The sequence below is a fragment of the Sinocyclocheilus rhinocerous genome, unplaced genomic scaffold (assembly GCF_001515625.1).
Source record: "Sinocyclocheilus rhinocerous isolate Xijiao unplaced genomic scaffold, SAMN03320098_v1.1 scaffold771, whole genome shotgun sequence".
Classification (NCBI taxonomy): domain Eukaryota; kingdom Metazoa; phylum Chordata; class Actinopteri; order Cypriniformes; family Cyprinidae; genus Sinocyclocheilus; species Sinocyclocheilus rhinocerous.
In genome coordinates, this window is record NW_015640450.1 from 61,587 (window position 1) to 76,918 (window position 15,332).

General features: G+C 34.5%; 2 protein-coding genes across 2 annotated transcripts in view; both read right to left on the bottom strand.

Annotated features, from left to right (window-relative positions):
• Positions 1-7,467, bottom strand: part of LOC107752829 (ankyrin repeat and IBR domain-containing protein 1-like) — a 29,851-nt gene extending 22,384 nt beyond the window's left edge. The window contains exons 1-3 of the mRNA XM_016568890.1: positions 7,315-7,467; positions 3,431-3,695; positions 841-1,141 (exon numbers count right to left, since the gene is read on the bottom strand). Coding sequence (XP_016424376.1) covers positions 841-1,141; positions 3,431-3,618 — 489 coding nt within the window. The 5' untranslated portion in view covers positions 3,619-3,695; positions 7,315-7,467. The remainder of the gene's footprint in view (positions 1-840; positions 1,142-3,430; positions 3,696-7,314) is intronic.
• A 5,140-nt stretch (positions 7,468-12,607) lies between these two features.
• On the bottom strand, positions 12,608-13,755 carry fabp4b (fatty acid binding protein 4b). The gene is made up of 4 exons (XM_016568915.1): positions 13,583-13,755; positions 13,219-13,394; positions 12,965-13,066; positions 12,608-12,775 (listed from the first exon to the last, which is right to left on the bottom strand). The coding sequence occupies exons 1-4, from the start codon at positions 13,653-13,655 to the stop codon at positions 12,722-12,724; spliced, it is 405 nt and encodes a 134-aa protein (XP_016424401.1). The 5' UTR covers positions 13,656-13,755; the 3' UTR covers positions 12,608-12,721.
• Positions 13,756-15,332: the final 1,577 nt, after the last annotated feature.

Consider the following 15,332-nt stretch of genomic DNA (forward strand, 5'->3'; position numbering starts at 1 on the left):
TTTTTTTTTTTGAGACTTTGGTCACATTTATCATGAGAATCCAATTATTTAACAGTGTAAAATAATGTTCTATATGTTAACATCAGTTAATGCAACAATCAATATGAAACAATTAATAAAAACTTTAGAGCATTTATTAATCGAAATTGTTATTTTATTTATTTATTTATTTGTATATATCCCAATACATTTTAACTTGATTTATAAATTAGCTAACATTAGTCCATCTGTTATGAACATGAACTAACAATGAACAATAGTATATTTATTATTTAACATTAACTATAAAATTTTTTTTTTTTTTTTAAACACGTTGTTCAATGCATTTATGTATACTGTATGAACTAATGTTAACCTTATTGAATCTTACTATAAAGTGTTACCCAATAAACACTTTGCAGAATACATTTTCTTTGAATGGATTTCTTAGGCTTCTGCTTATAGACGGTTTAATAATTTCTACTGTCAAAACAAACATTTCAATTCAAGATTTCCAAATGTTCCACATCAGGGGTCTCAAACTCAAAGCACCTTGTGCCTACGAGCCAGGTGGTCAAAAAGGTAATCAAATGACTGGCGGTAGGGGTGTGCAATATGACAATATTAGAACATGAACAATTAAATGTCTCCACGATCTGCCATTACAGAAAGATTGTTAGCGGTACACCTATTTTGGTGTAGTCAGGTGCGGTGTCCAAAAACGGTTCCCTATTCTCTTATGTAGTGTTCACTATATGGAAATAGTGAATCAGTGAATGATTTTGGACACAAAAACTGTGTCTGTGCACGTTTTGACAGATACAAGGCTACAAGTGTGTTTTATAATAGTCTCATATGTACCTCCACACATGTCTTCATCCCTGAGGCAGAGGCGTAGTGTAGTGGTGTGTTTTTCTTGTTATCGGTGGCACTGACGTCAGCACTCTCATATTCACCACGGTCCAGTTTGGCGCCGGTCCATTTTAGGATCATCTGGAGGCACTCAGCCCGTCTGCATTCATCTTCATAGGGACGGGCTAGTCGCGGCTGCAGCGCCCCTTCGGATAGCAAGATATTTGGCCCCATGCACAACACATGTAGTGTGGTCTCATTGTGCATGTTACGTTTGTTGGGGTTCCCATCCTTGCTGAAGAGGAAGGACCTGAGAAAAGATGGCATGGACAAATAAAAGGTAAAAAGCACTTTCAATAAACATTGGGAAATGGTAAAAAAAATTGGTTCTCAATTGGTTTTGTTTTAAGAAACCAGATTTTAGGGATGTATCGATAATAAAATTCTGACAATAACAATATGCCAATGATTATTTTTTTACACCACACCACCCCCATATAGAACATATAACTTTCCAAAAGCAAACTAACAAGAGTCTCCTTCCAATAGCTATAAATTTTGAGCAACACTGGCCTGCTGATTCAGACCCAGAATCTTCATCATATTTGCAGTTGAAACAGCTGTTTTGCCTTAAAATAACTTTCAAAGATTGGCCTCTAAAATTCCACACTTTCTAGGCCAAAGAGTTTCACACTGGGCAAGAAAAACAGCAGAATGTGATGATTTGAGTACTTCTAACAGTTTGAAAGCATTTCAGAAACAAGGAAATCTTTTATCATTTAGGTATCATTTATCAAATATTGCTTGGAGCCTGACAGATAGACCTATGAGTGTGTCAGATTCAAATGTTTTGCGGGTCAATGACATAAAGAGTGTCTGCAATAAGGAAATGGAACAATTTAGTTTAAAATCAGATTCTTCAAAATCTTCTCTCTGTATTCATGTTGGTTTCATATGGCTTTGAAAAAATATATATATATACAATTTCCAAAAAAGGTTATAGTTTAAAGACTCTAAAAATGTAATGAGTAGAAAAGCAGAAAAATAATTTAGGGGGAAAAAAGTAGAAAAATAATTTAATGTGTCGTAATTATTATTTTATATATATACATATATCCTAAAAAAAAGGATGAATTCTAATGAATTCTTAATTCATAAATATCATTACATCTTCAGGTAGTGGCTCCACATCACATTTAACTAACATTGTCTTGTCATGAAAAGGTTTATAAGATATTTTAAAACACTTATTGACACTGACAGAGTCATAACGGTCTTCAGGCCATCTTTATGGTATCATTTCTTGTTTAATGTTTTCTTTTGCATTTTTTCATGTTGGTTGGACCCCATGATTTGATGGACAAATGTTTTTAACATTTCCTAAATGTACATTAACATTTTAATAAGCAGTTTTGTTAGAATATTTTTTTATAAGAAATTATATTAAAAGCCTATGCCAAACTACCTAATATGGTTTTTAGTCTATGCCCCCAAAAAACATCAAAATTAATTATAATTTAGAAATTGAAAATAAGCTCATCATAGAAGATTTATTCAAGCCATTGTATGTAAATGGCATTTTTAATGTATTTTAATAAATTAATAGATATGACAACAAAACAGTGCTATTAGCACATTAATCACAGCTACAGATAAATAAAAAAATATGAAATACAAAAAAAAAAACTGTGAAAATATCTCAAAATATCTTCTTTTATGTTCCAAAGAAGAAATAAAGTTTTGGAACAACATGCGGGTGAGCACATAATGACAGAATTTTCATTTTTTAATGAAAATGTACATGAAAATAAGAAACCAAACCATAAAGTCAATCATTAAACATCTGGAAATCAGAAAGCAACTCGGTAATAGCTTAAAGGCAGAGTAAGGGATTTCTGGTAGCCAATGTTGATATTTGAAATCACCACAACAAACACGCCCCTACCCCAAAAGGGTCTTGCCCCTATTTCGATAGCTCCGCCCCACATATACGTACGCAACCCAGGCAACGATTAGTTCAGTGAAACAAAGCAAAACCAATGTTACACCGTGTCTACGGACGTAAGCGGCGCGGCTCAACAAATCCCGACAGAAAACTGCTGCCGGGTTCTATTATGACGTGCTGACACAAATTTCAAATGGTTTTCAACGGTCGTTTGATCGCGTCCAGTGTAGGCAGACTTTAGCTGTTGTAGACACGGTGTTACTCACCTACTGAGAAGAAACATAGCAACCTCGGCGTCCGATCGCAGGCCTCCGCTCCTTCAGTTCTCTCCAGCGCTGGAAAGCTGATCCGATATTTACACGGGTCCTACTTCTTGCCTTATCGTTCCGCAGACGTTTTCCTCTTTTGTTTTTTATCCGCCATCTCTATCTTTCTGTCGCTCGGCTCGGCTAATGTCCGTCCCATGCACTGAAAGCTCTCCCCTCCACATCACGAGTAGACACGCCCCTTATTGCTGATTGGCTACAAGTTTGTTTTGCGATTCGGCCCGAATCAGTTTTCTAAAGTGTTTTTGAAAAATCACATACCCTGCCTTTAAGTAAAAACTAAGCAGAATGCCAAATACTAAATATTACTGGATAAACCGTGTCTTACCTGAGTATGCGTGTCATGGCATGTCTGGCAGCATAATGGAGCGGGGTGTTATGTTGGTACGGTTCCCCATATGAGGTGTTGGGGTCTAGAGACTCTTTGAACTGAGGGTTGCCCTCGTACAGCTGATAGGCCAGAACCTCATCTCCACTGATCAGTGCCTTGCGGAACTTGGTGGCCGTGTTCCCCATCTCTCGCTTCCCTGCTCTCCAGAACGATCAGACCTCTTCAGCCTGTGGGTCCACAGATAGCCGACATGGTGCGCTTCCTGGAAACAAGAATAAAGCAAAGAATGTGTCCACTGTACTTCATCAGATAGGAGCTAGCTACATCATATAGCAAACATCGGAAAAATCTCCAACTCCACCACAAGGCACGTTAATAAGCAAAACACAAGCCAAAGAAAATAAATCCAACTTGAAGTTGTGATAAATGTATAACCTTTACAACCACGTGTAGGGCTGCAAGATTAATCGAATGCGATTGTCATGCGCATTTTGTTAAAAAAGCCGGTTCTGTAATCAGCAGGAAATCATCATCACGTGCTTTCAGATGGAGCAGAATTTACTACACATAGCCGTCGTTCACTGACAAGTTACGCAAAAAAAAAAAACGCAGACGATTTTATTGCACAATTCTGAAATTCGAAGAAATCGTTCGCGATAATGACAGCTGTATGCATAACTTCTCAGTGAACTACGGCTCTGTGAAGATAATGCTGCTCCATCTGAAAGCATGTGAAAATACCACATTTAATAACATATTTTTACTCCAAACTCACTTCATAACGTCAGTCGAGTGTTTGAAATAAATCCTTCTGTGAGATGAGGCTTCTTACACAGAATAAGGCACGCAACATATTTCATAGTATCTAAGCAGTGATAAAGGCATTGCTCCATCTGAAAGCATGTGAAAATACCACATTTAATAACATGTTTTTACTCCAAACTCACTTCATAATGTCAGTCGAGTGTTTGAAATAAATCCTTCTGTGAGATGAGGCTTCTTACACAGAATAAGGCACGCAACATATTTCATAGTATTTAAGCAGTGATAAAGGCATTGCATTATAAATATACTTTATTTTAATGAAAATTATAATAATAAGAACTCAGATAAACCGTATATTGCCGTAGTCGTGTGTTTATTAGTCATGTTGAATCAATGAAAGCAATTGAATCTTCTGTTTATTCAGCTGCAGCCATAGGCATTTTCTGGGTTTCTTCTGCGAAGCGTATTTGGAGTTTCAGCGCGAGAGCGCCCTCTGGCCTTTGGATGGAGATTTACTGCTGGTCACAGAACCGTGCTTCACTGAAAGATACGCATGACTATAGCAGCTTCTGTCGAATCGCGATCTCGATTCCATTTCGATTTATCGTGCAGCCCTAACCACGTGTAGTAAAAACCTGCAGGAAAAGGCCTGAAGTGCTTATTAGAAGCAAACTGACTCCGCACCATAACCAAACAGCACTTACAAAACAAAATCACGTGTTTAACCACATGAGAGACCTGACAGAAGCAGATGCTAAACATGTCCCACTTCACATGTGTGTCCTTTAGAAGACCTGCAAGAGCATAGCCGCTTCTAAGAGCTGATCTAAAACCAGCACATCTACGCGAATCCTTGTCAACCTTCCAGAGAGAAAACTGAAAACAGGTCTTGGATTAGAAGCGGACGGCTAATTGTCTCAACATACTGACTCATTCTCCACAGGAGCTTGTGAGGAACGAAACAGACTTCCTCCAGGAACACTATAGGGGCTTCCGGCTCCCTTCGCCAACTACTGTCGACCTACTGCGAGCAGGTTCTGTCGAGGGGCAGGATTCAGCAGGGCAAAAGTTATGCCCCCACAAATGCCATCTGTCAACATGGACACCTGAGGTGTCAGCTGTATTCATTTTTACACCGACATTGCGAATGTAGTATCTTAACAGCAGAAAAATAAATTGGGCCATTTACAAATACTGACTTGAATTTCATCACAGACAGGCAACCTCATGGGTAAAACACAACTCGTCTGGCATAGTTTCACGGCTAACCTCTTTTGGTCTCGAGTTGGCTTATATTGAGCTATATTTTATATTATATATTATATTATATAGTGTGAACTATATTTTAAAGAGGGGTGTCATATAACATTAAAGGGATAGTGCATGCAAAAATTACAATTATGTCATAATTTACTCATCCTAATTCCAAACCTAGTTTCAAACCTGTTTGACGTTCTTTCTTCTGCGAAATACAACATTCTGAAGAACTTTGGTAAGCAAAGAGTTTTGGTTACCATTGACTTCTATTGATTGACCAAAAAAAAAAAAACACTGCAACATTTCTCAAAATATCTTCTTTTATGTTCCACAGAAGAAAGAATGTCATGCAGTTTTGGAATGGCATGAGGAAGTAAATGTAAATGATGGACGAATTTTCATTTTTGAATAAACAATCTCTTTAAGCTTCTCATTGGTAAAACGTACAAAGTTTCATTCAATCATTGAACATCTAGAAATCTGAAAGCCACTCGGTTATGATAGCTTAAATCACACACATCATTTTAATCTTTTTATATCAAAGTGCCCCAGATCTGCAGGGCATTGTAATGCGCTTGTCATGTATAAACTTACAAAAATATATTGCCATGGTAACCATAGTTACTTTCCACCATAAAACAGTTATGAGAGTTATGTTATGAGTTCAAGAGTTACTCACATAAAACCACATACTTTAAAAATCCTCCACAAAAAAAGTGCACTCACTAAGTTTTTGTTTAGCAGTTGCTTAGTACCAGCTGTACTTGTTCACTTTGCTCACACTTCACGCATGCATATAATAGACATTTTTGGATTCAGTTTCAATCATTTTTGTGTATAAAATAAACTCAATTATTATTGCTGTCGCTGTCAGTTGCATAAGGTTAGTCATGTGATCTAAGCATGGCAGCACCCACAAGCGGCATGTAGTATAAAACAGCTTTTTCTAGAAGCCCAAGTTATCTGGAGCCTTCATCTTTCGTGGATCGTTTAAATAAAAATTCTCTAAAGTGTTTCTCTATGTATAATTTTTTTGATTAGCAAAAAGCAAAGTTTGAAGCATATGTCATATTAAATCTATTACAGATCTACGGTAGCAATAATAACTGTAGTAACTATGGCATTTTGGCGAGGAAACTATAGTTACCATGGTAACTTTTGTAAGGGTATTATGATACGTTAACGTTTAATTTCTCCGCCAGTTAGAGAGTGAAATGCTCGGCATGCAGGAAGTCAGCTGCTGTGTGTGTGTGTGTGTGTGTGTGTGTGTGTGTGTGTGTGTGTTGCTCCAGATTCTTTGCGCTGTTTATAGCCAAACGTCGATTTCCTAGAAGGGGCTGGGCGATGTGTTTACAGCCTCTGCCATTTACATACACATTACATAGATTACACACTCGACTCACGAGAAAATAACCACTGGACTGTGCTGTAATGTGTTGCAAAACACTATTATTTACACTGACAAAAATAGTCACCAGGGCGTGTTTGCAGCTGAGTAGCGTTAGCTGACCACTGTTTCTAATAGCTGGATGGTTTTATTTTCCATGCATTCCTTGTAGCGCATCTGTTACTTGTAATAATAAAATCAATACAGGAGCTTTCAGCTTTTTCTAGTTCGTTTGTGTTCAGATCAGTCATGATAACCGAGTTAGCTTGGCAACTTGACATTACCCAGAGGTTACATCAGAGAGAGAAATATAGTGTTTATATGTATAAGTATAAAAAAATAAATGCAGTTTTATCGCTGTCAACCAGTCGACTTGTTGTTATGGCACATAAACGTATTAATAATAATGCATGTCGTTACAAACAAGTCATTTCACCGCTGAAGCACAACAAAATCTAAATAACCTACTTACCCAATTAGCACGACGATAGCGGTCGTTTTTTCTCTTTCTGATCCTGAATAATTAAGCGCTTATCTGATGAAACCGTGTTGACTCTAAATAAAAATCTGCCTCTCGCCTTTGTTGTCAACGGTCCTCGGCCGCCGTGAAGCCTCCGTTTATCACACCGTTGACTTCACTGAAATTCAGTTTTTCAAAATAAAAGGCCCATCAGTTGCGCTCCCGTTAGAAAAGTACCGAAAGCGCCGACAAACAAACGTAACGACGGAAAGGTGGTCTTCTTTTTAAACATGACTTTTCGGAACGTAAGGTACTTTTCTACACACAGCAGCCAATCAAAAGTGTTACTAAAAAGCGAAATATGTTCAAAGTGTACGGTTTAATAAAATATTTAATGACATCATGACCTATGCTAAGTTAGCATAGTTTTAATGTAGACACAATAACTTTAGTAACTAACGTTATACTATTTTGGCGGAAGTGGTTACCACAAGTGTTTCTAAAAGAAACTAATCTTTGCTTTTGCTTTGTATATTAGAAATATAATTAAATAGTAAATTAGATAAGTAAATTACTTCCACTGCAGTAGCCTACAGTAGTAGCACTCCAGGGCTACTGCCCGTTTGGCCAGTGTTGTTTTATTAAATGTATTAATCATGTTGGATTATTTATTTAAATCATAATTATTTAATTAAATTCCGTTTATAAGTTTTGCTATCAACGTGCAATATGCTGGTAATTAAGAAACAAACTAATCAAACTTTGAATTTACATACTTTTTTGTTTGTTTTTGTAATAAAATCTGCAAAAGTTTCTTTTATTGTTCCTTTAGCAATGAATGGGTAACTATGGTACAGAGATTTGTTTTAAAGGGCCTCCTTGCATGTCTGTAGGTGCCATAAAAATGATTAAAAGTTACGAAAGTCGTTACATCTTTAATCATTTGTGAACTATTTTTAATAAATGTCAGTGTTGCATCAAGTCTTTCACATCTTTTGCATCAAGTCTCATCTTCACCCCAAATGGAAAGTATGACATCACTCGAATGTTCTTGCTCTTCAGATAATTATGACGGTTTATGGGGGGTTTTGAGTTAGTGGATTTTAATAATTCTCTTTAAAGTTAAATGGATAAAAACATTTTTAAACAACCCCACATCCTGCTGGAATTTTATTCCAAATCATATATTTAATTCTGCTGGAGGTTTACATTTTTTATTGCGCTCCAACTTTGACATCTCTAAAATACCTTTAAATTTATCTTGTTTTCATAAAACGGCTTTAATAAGTTTGTCACTTATACATAATTATCATTTTTCACCACATAGCTACTTTATTTGGAATAATAAAAATATTAGATATAAAAATAAATCTCTTTTTTTTCACAATTGGTTTGATAAAAATATACTTTTAGTCAGTCAACTTTTAGATGATCGTGGTGTCCTTTTTACTTATGAACAATTTATGCAAGAATTTTCTTTTCCAGTCCCCCCCCAAGAGAATATGCCATTGTGTTTGGTGCAATTCCCTCTTGTATTATACCTTTAGTAAAATCTGGCCCTAAAGGTTCGTTAGACTCTCCTCTTTTTGATAACACTAACTTATTTGTTGACCAAAGTCTTCTCAATGCCATGTCAAACAAAGACATCCGTTCAATTATTAATAGATCTCAGATTTCTTTACCTGCTTGTGTGAGTTTTTGGAATAACATATTTAGTGATATAGAATGGGAAGAGTTTTGGCTTCTTCGACAAAAATTCTTCTTATCTAATAAAGTTGTTGAAGTCTCTATCAAAATTATCCATAATTGTTATCCGGTAAATTACAAACTTGCTAAATTTAACAATAGTATTTCCCCCAATTGCTCCTTTTGCCTTCAGTCTGAAGAAACAATCAATCATTTATTTTGGGACTGTGCTTATTCTAAAGTGTTCTGGGTTGACTTTTCCAATTTTGTTAAAAAATATTTATATCCAAACTTTTGTATAACCCCAAAAATTGTGTTTTTTGGTTACTCTTTGAATTTAGACCCTTCTCACTGTAAATTTATTATTACTCTATTGCTATATATTGCTAAATTTTACATTCATAAGTGTACATTTTCAAAGGAAACTCCCTACTTTTTTATTTTCAGGAAAGATTTTGATGTGTACGTAAACTCTTTAAGAAACTCTAATAATTCTATTGCATGTACGACTCTTTCATGGTGTAAGTTTTATAAGCTAACATAGTATGCTTTGGAGTATTGTTTGTAACCCTTATTGTCTTTTGTTCTTACTTGTCTTTGTCATTGTATTTGTTGTTCTTCTATTGCATAATAAAAAATAATAATAATAATTATGACGGTTAAGCACTACAGAAAAGGATCATTCTGTTTCAAAGTAAAAAGAAAGTTTAAAAAAAGCTGTTTAACTGTTTGCATAATTCTACATAATTTGCGCACCTAATTTAAACTTATTTAAATCTAATGCAATTGCATTTTAGAAAGATTAGATTGAAAACATGATCATGCTGTTAATAAACACCAGATGTCAGTATTATATAGAAAAAAGTTATTCCTCATACAATACATGGTTCAAGTTGAAAATACATCAAATGCAGTAGCCTAAATATTGTTCTGATTTTGAGAACTGATGGCTTAAATTATAAATTAACTGTTGAAAAGATACTATAATCCAGTATATGATTCATAAATTGAACTACTGTTTAAAATTAGTTTGAAATACTCTCAGAGACTGAGACTAAACTCTGTCTATAAGTTCTATGAAAGCTGAGCTCTATTAAACTACATGTACCCTTTCTTTATTATTCGTTTCTTTACTTTAAGAGACTCCATACTTCAAACTGAAAGAGAAAAACATCAATTTACCAGTATCCTATTGAAGTAGGCTGAATGGATCTTAGGTGTCCAACATTACCTGATGTCACAGATTGTCCTAATTTCACCTATTGCAGACCCTTCACATTCAATGCAGTATTAAAATAGCAAACATTTGCTTCTGATATTCAGCAAGTTGTTGGTATTATATCAATCAAGCACTTATATCTATAAATCACGTTTCGATTTTAAAAAGAAGGTTGCAATATTGTTTTAATGGGAAACGGTTTATATCTATTCCACTGACAGTGGCAGATAACACTTAATGACTTGAAACTTATAGACTAATGCAAATCAAACAGTGTGCTCCCAACTTTCTGCCGCAGAGTAATATTATCAAATTCCCTGAAATTCTAAGCTCATGGAAAAATTGAAGGACATTCCTAAAATGGTGTCCCTTATAAGTAAAGTCTAGAAAACAATGGCGCATTGAGAGAAAATGCCACAGAGAAAATTCAAGGCTTCACTTTCTCAGACTTAAATCTGTCTCATGACCCTATAAAGCTTGCATCATTTGATATAACACTGACTGAAGCCACACAGAAATACAGCATTGTTTTGGAATTTATGCAAAGGAATAATAATAATTATTATTATTATTATTATTATTATTATTATCATTATTATTATTATTATTAAATAATATAAGAACAATTTGGAAAAAAAAAACAATATCTTGAATATATAAAGCATGCATCATTTGACATAACATAACTGAAACCATACAGAAATACAGCATTTATTTGGAATTTATGCAAAGGAATTATTATTATTATTATTATCATTATTATTGTTATTGTTATTAATTAATATAAAAACAATTTTAAAACAATACCATGACTCTATAAAGCATGCATCATTTGATATAATAAGGACTGAAGCCGTGCAGACTTGTTTGGAATTTATGCAAAGTTATTATTATTATTATTGTTATTATTATTATTATTAAACAATACCCTGTAAAGCTTGCATCATTTAATATAACACTGATTATTATTATATATTATATAATTATTATATAACTATTATTATTATTATATAAAAACAATATCATGACCCTTTAATAATAATAATAATAATAATAAAATATCGGTTTCCAGAAAGCTCATTAAAAGTCAATGCACAATTCTTGCTGCTTCTCCTAAAACATTATTTGGTCAAATTATACTTTCAATCCTGCTGAATGCATATTAATCTTTATAAATAAAGCAAAATCCTCTTTCACACCACATGCTTTAATATAAATTGCATTATAATGCTCAGTAAGATTAGGATCACAAAAGAGGAATGTATATTTTAGAAGCAGAAGTTTGCATGGAGCGCATGGTCAGCCACTCCAGCTGCTAAAGTAGTGCTAATCCTGGGGGTATTGAGGTTATTAGACTCAGGAAACTATTGTGAACTGGACTGCTGAGGATTAACACATCACATGTTCACCGGGCACTAGGAGGTGGTGATGAATGCTGCTCGGATGATATCTTTTTACGGTTGCGATTGGATGTCAAGCGTCTTGCCATGGCAGCCATTTGAGGTCAATTTTAGGCTGTTTGAAGTTTAGACCACATATTAATGGAAATCATTTTGCATGGGAAACAGTGTGGGACGTTCTGCATGGCAATTGCCGTTTAATAGCAATTGTAGCTATATTTATTCTAGAGCGGCAATGTTGCATTGGCTGCCTTAGGAGAAACCTAAGGACAGTCTGAGGAGAGAATGTGAAATCTGCATTGACTTCTGAACTTGTAGAGCTATACTGGATCTTTCTTGTAAGCTTAGTGATTAGCACCTTATTGGGTCCAAATACAAATGAAAGTGTCTACTATTGTGTTATCTAACTATAATTATGTTAAGTTATGCTGCGTGATGTAATAATGCTACTCAGCTTGTAATTTCATGTAATTATTTTCCAATTCCTCAGCTCTTAGGTCACTTATTTCATGCTTATATGTGACCCTGGACCACAAAACCAGTCATAAGGGTCTATTTCTCGAAATTGAGATTTATACATCATCTGAAATCCGAATAAATAAGCTTTCCTTTGATGTATGGTTTGTTATGATAGGACAATATTCGGCCGAGATACAACTATTTGAATATCTGGAATCTGAGGGTGCAAAAAAATCAAAATATTGAGAAAATCACCTTTACAGTTGTCCAGATGAAGTTCTTAGCAATGCATATTACTAATCAAAAATTAGGTTTTGATACATTTACGGTAGGAAATTTACAAAATATCTTCATGGAACATGATCTTTACTTAATATCCTAATGATTTTTGGCATAATTTCGACTCATACAATGTTTTTTTGGCTATTGCTACAAATATATCCCAGCGACTTAAGTTTTGTGGTCCAGGGTCACATACAGGAACAAAATGTTTATATCCAATGAGTGAAGAGACATTTTTTCTTTTTTATTATTTTATTATGTTTATAAAGCAAAAAGCAATTCATATTTCACATCAAATCAGTCAAATTCAGCCATATTAAAATCTAATGAGGTCTTTAATCTGTCTTAAAGCCCAAAGTTTGTGCATCTTTCATCACACATCTTTCTCATATGTCCTGATAGCGACCACATCATCCATGATACATTTCTGAAGAAAGAGAGAGAGAGAGAGAGAGAGAGAGAGAGAGATTAGCAGCATGCTGAACAATGGATGCAGCACTGAAAAGCCAATTTGCAATAAAATCAAATAAAAGGTCAAATTAAATTTTTCTTTTTTTTAATATGTAGGTAAATAAAACATTTGTTTTAATATTGTGTAGATGGCTTGTACACATACCGCTATCATTTTGGAGTCTTGAATCTCTCTTTCAATTATTGTGGTCTTCCCCTCCCAGGTCTGCTTTTGAATTAGTTTACCATCTACAAGGCTCACAGTAGTCTGAAGTGAATTAAGGAATAAAGGGAAATGTAATTATGCTTAAAAATAATAAACTAGACACACACACACTTTTTAAATACAGTAAAAAAATATTCGTTTTCTTTATGTATTTGCTGGTTTGCTTATTTATTTATTTATTTTTTAACCCTTACCCTGACTTTCCTGTCATCTGCTGTTGTCTCATCAAATTCTTCATCTAATTGAAATTTGATTTCCAGGGTTTTGAAGGTAGTGACAGCTTTCATGGAGATGAACCCCTGCTCATCCACAGCAATCGACAGATTGGGTTTCGCTAGGTTAGCCATTTGCCTAGAAGCAAAACCAGCACCTGTGTACAAATACAAATATTTTGCCTGAAATACAGTACAGACAATGCCATTGCTGGTATTTATTTTCAACAGGTATATGACTGTAATACAACTGGACAAAAAAATTGCATCTTGATTGATCAAGCATATATGTTATATATGATTTTATGTATATTGTTATGTAACATTATTGTATATTCTGTCTTACCTACAGCCTTCATGTATTCATCAAAATTGTCACTTGAAGTCATTTTCCATTTACCAACGAATTGCTCAACCATTGTTTTTTCTATTTTCAGTATTTAATAAAAACAAAGAAATAACTTGATAATTACAACACACGACCTTTTACTTTTTAATATGTATATAAAGTGTTGCAAAAGCTCATATCAGAACAGAGGGGGATTTAAAGAGTGCACGGATATTTGTCGCCGCTCACTGACCAATCAGTAACAACGCTGTGATATTTGAGAATTTGATTGGTTAAAAGATTTTAAAAGTGGAGGGCTTGATGATAGATCGATATTTGGATATTAGATCAGGTCAAACATATAAAACAAAGTTCTTTACAAGTAAAGTGGAAATCTTGATTATGCAAATAATAATAATAATAACAACAATACTTGACATCTTTAAACAAGAGTTTTGAGTTTTGCTTTTGGGACTGACCTGATGCATCAAACGTCATCAGTCTAGTTTTGAGATGACAGACATCAAACGCAACACTGAATCTTTGTTCTTGCTGGGTATTAACACTGACTTTACTGCTTAAATCTGCAGCTAATCAGTCCATATACATTGGTAGCATTTAGCCATGCACGACAATCCCACAGTAGTTGGTCCAAGTTTAGTGCAGAACAGAAACGGCGCCATCTGCTGATGATTAATAGTAAAGCAATTCTGCAGTACATAGAATATGCAGCAGCATTTTTGTAGTCCTGACATTAAAGAGCATTATAGTCAGACAATGGAGCTTCTGTTTTTACCCACTTCAGATCAAAGCTGGAGATGATTACACTGACGTGTCAAACTAAAATAATGTTCATATTTGGTATTCAGTCTAAATCACTGCAAGGAGTTCTGTCCCTGCCATCACAAGCAACAATACAAATCCACAGCCATCTTCAGTCATAACTCACAATCCTAATCAATGTGAGAAATATCTGCTTTCGAATTTTATAATCAAATTAATTCAGCCATTTCATGGTATAACGTTACTATAAAAACTGATGATTAAAGAGTTTTTTTGTAAAAAGTGTTTTTGTAGGATTAATTGAATTAAAGGGGTCATATGATGCGATTTCATTTTTTCCTTTCTCTTTAGAGCCTCCCAACATCCAACCCATGTACAACCCCTCCCAGCTCTATAATGCAAATGCTGAGGTTCTGTAATTTAATATATATATATATATTAACTTAAATATTTTGGATATAAATATTCCTTCAAATTATTTATTTATTCATTGATTGGTTGAATGAAAATAAATCTTTTCTGAATCGTATATTTAGGTAATATTATTACATTTTGATCAATTTAATTACATGACCCCTTCATGCATTTTCATTTATCAATGCAGGTCCTGGCTGGTGATTATATAAAGACCTAAACATGACATGTTATGTTTGGAGCGCAGGTGCATTGGCATGGAGCTCAGTGGCAATTATGAATTAATTAAATGCAGAAATTACTTCCCCTTAGTTAGTCAAGTAGACGCCGTTGTCCAATCACTGACTTACTGACTCCATTTAATAATTAATTACAAGCAGATGTGGCTGTCTTTTGGATTGTAAATAGTCCTTAAAAAATAAAAAGGTGTTAGCATGTGCAGCAAATAAGTTTTACTAGTGCTTATGTCTGTGTGTGACAAGTTAATTTACTCCCTTCACAAACAATTTGTAGTGCAGCACATAAAAATATTACAGAGACTTTAGGGGATCCCAGTGGAGTTTATACATAT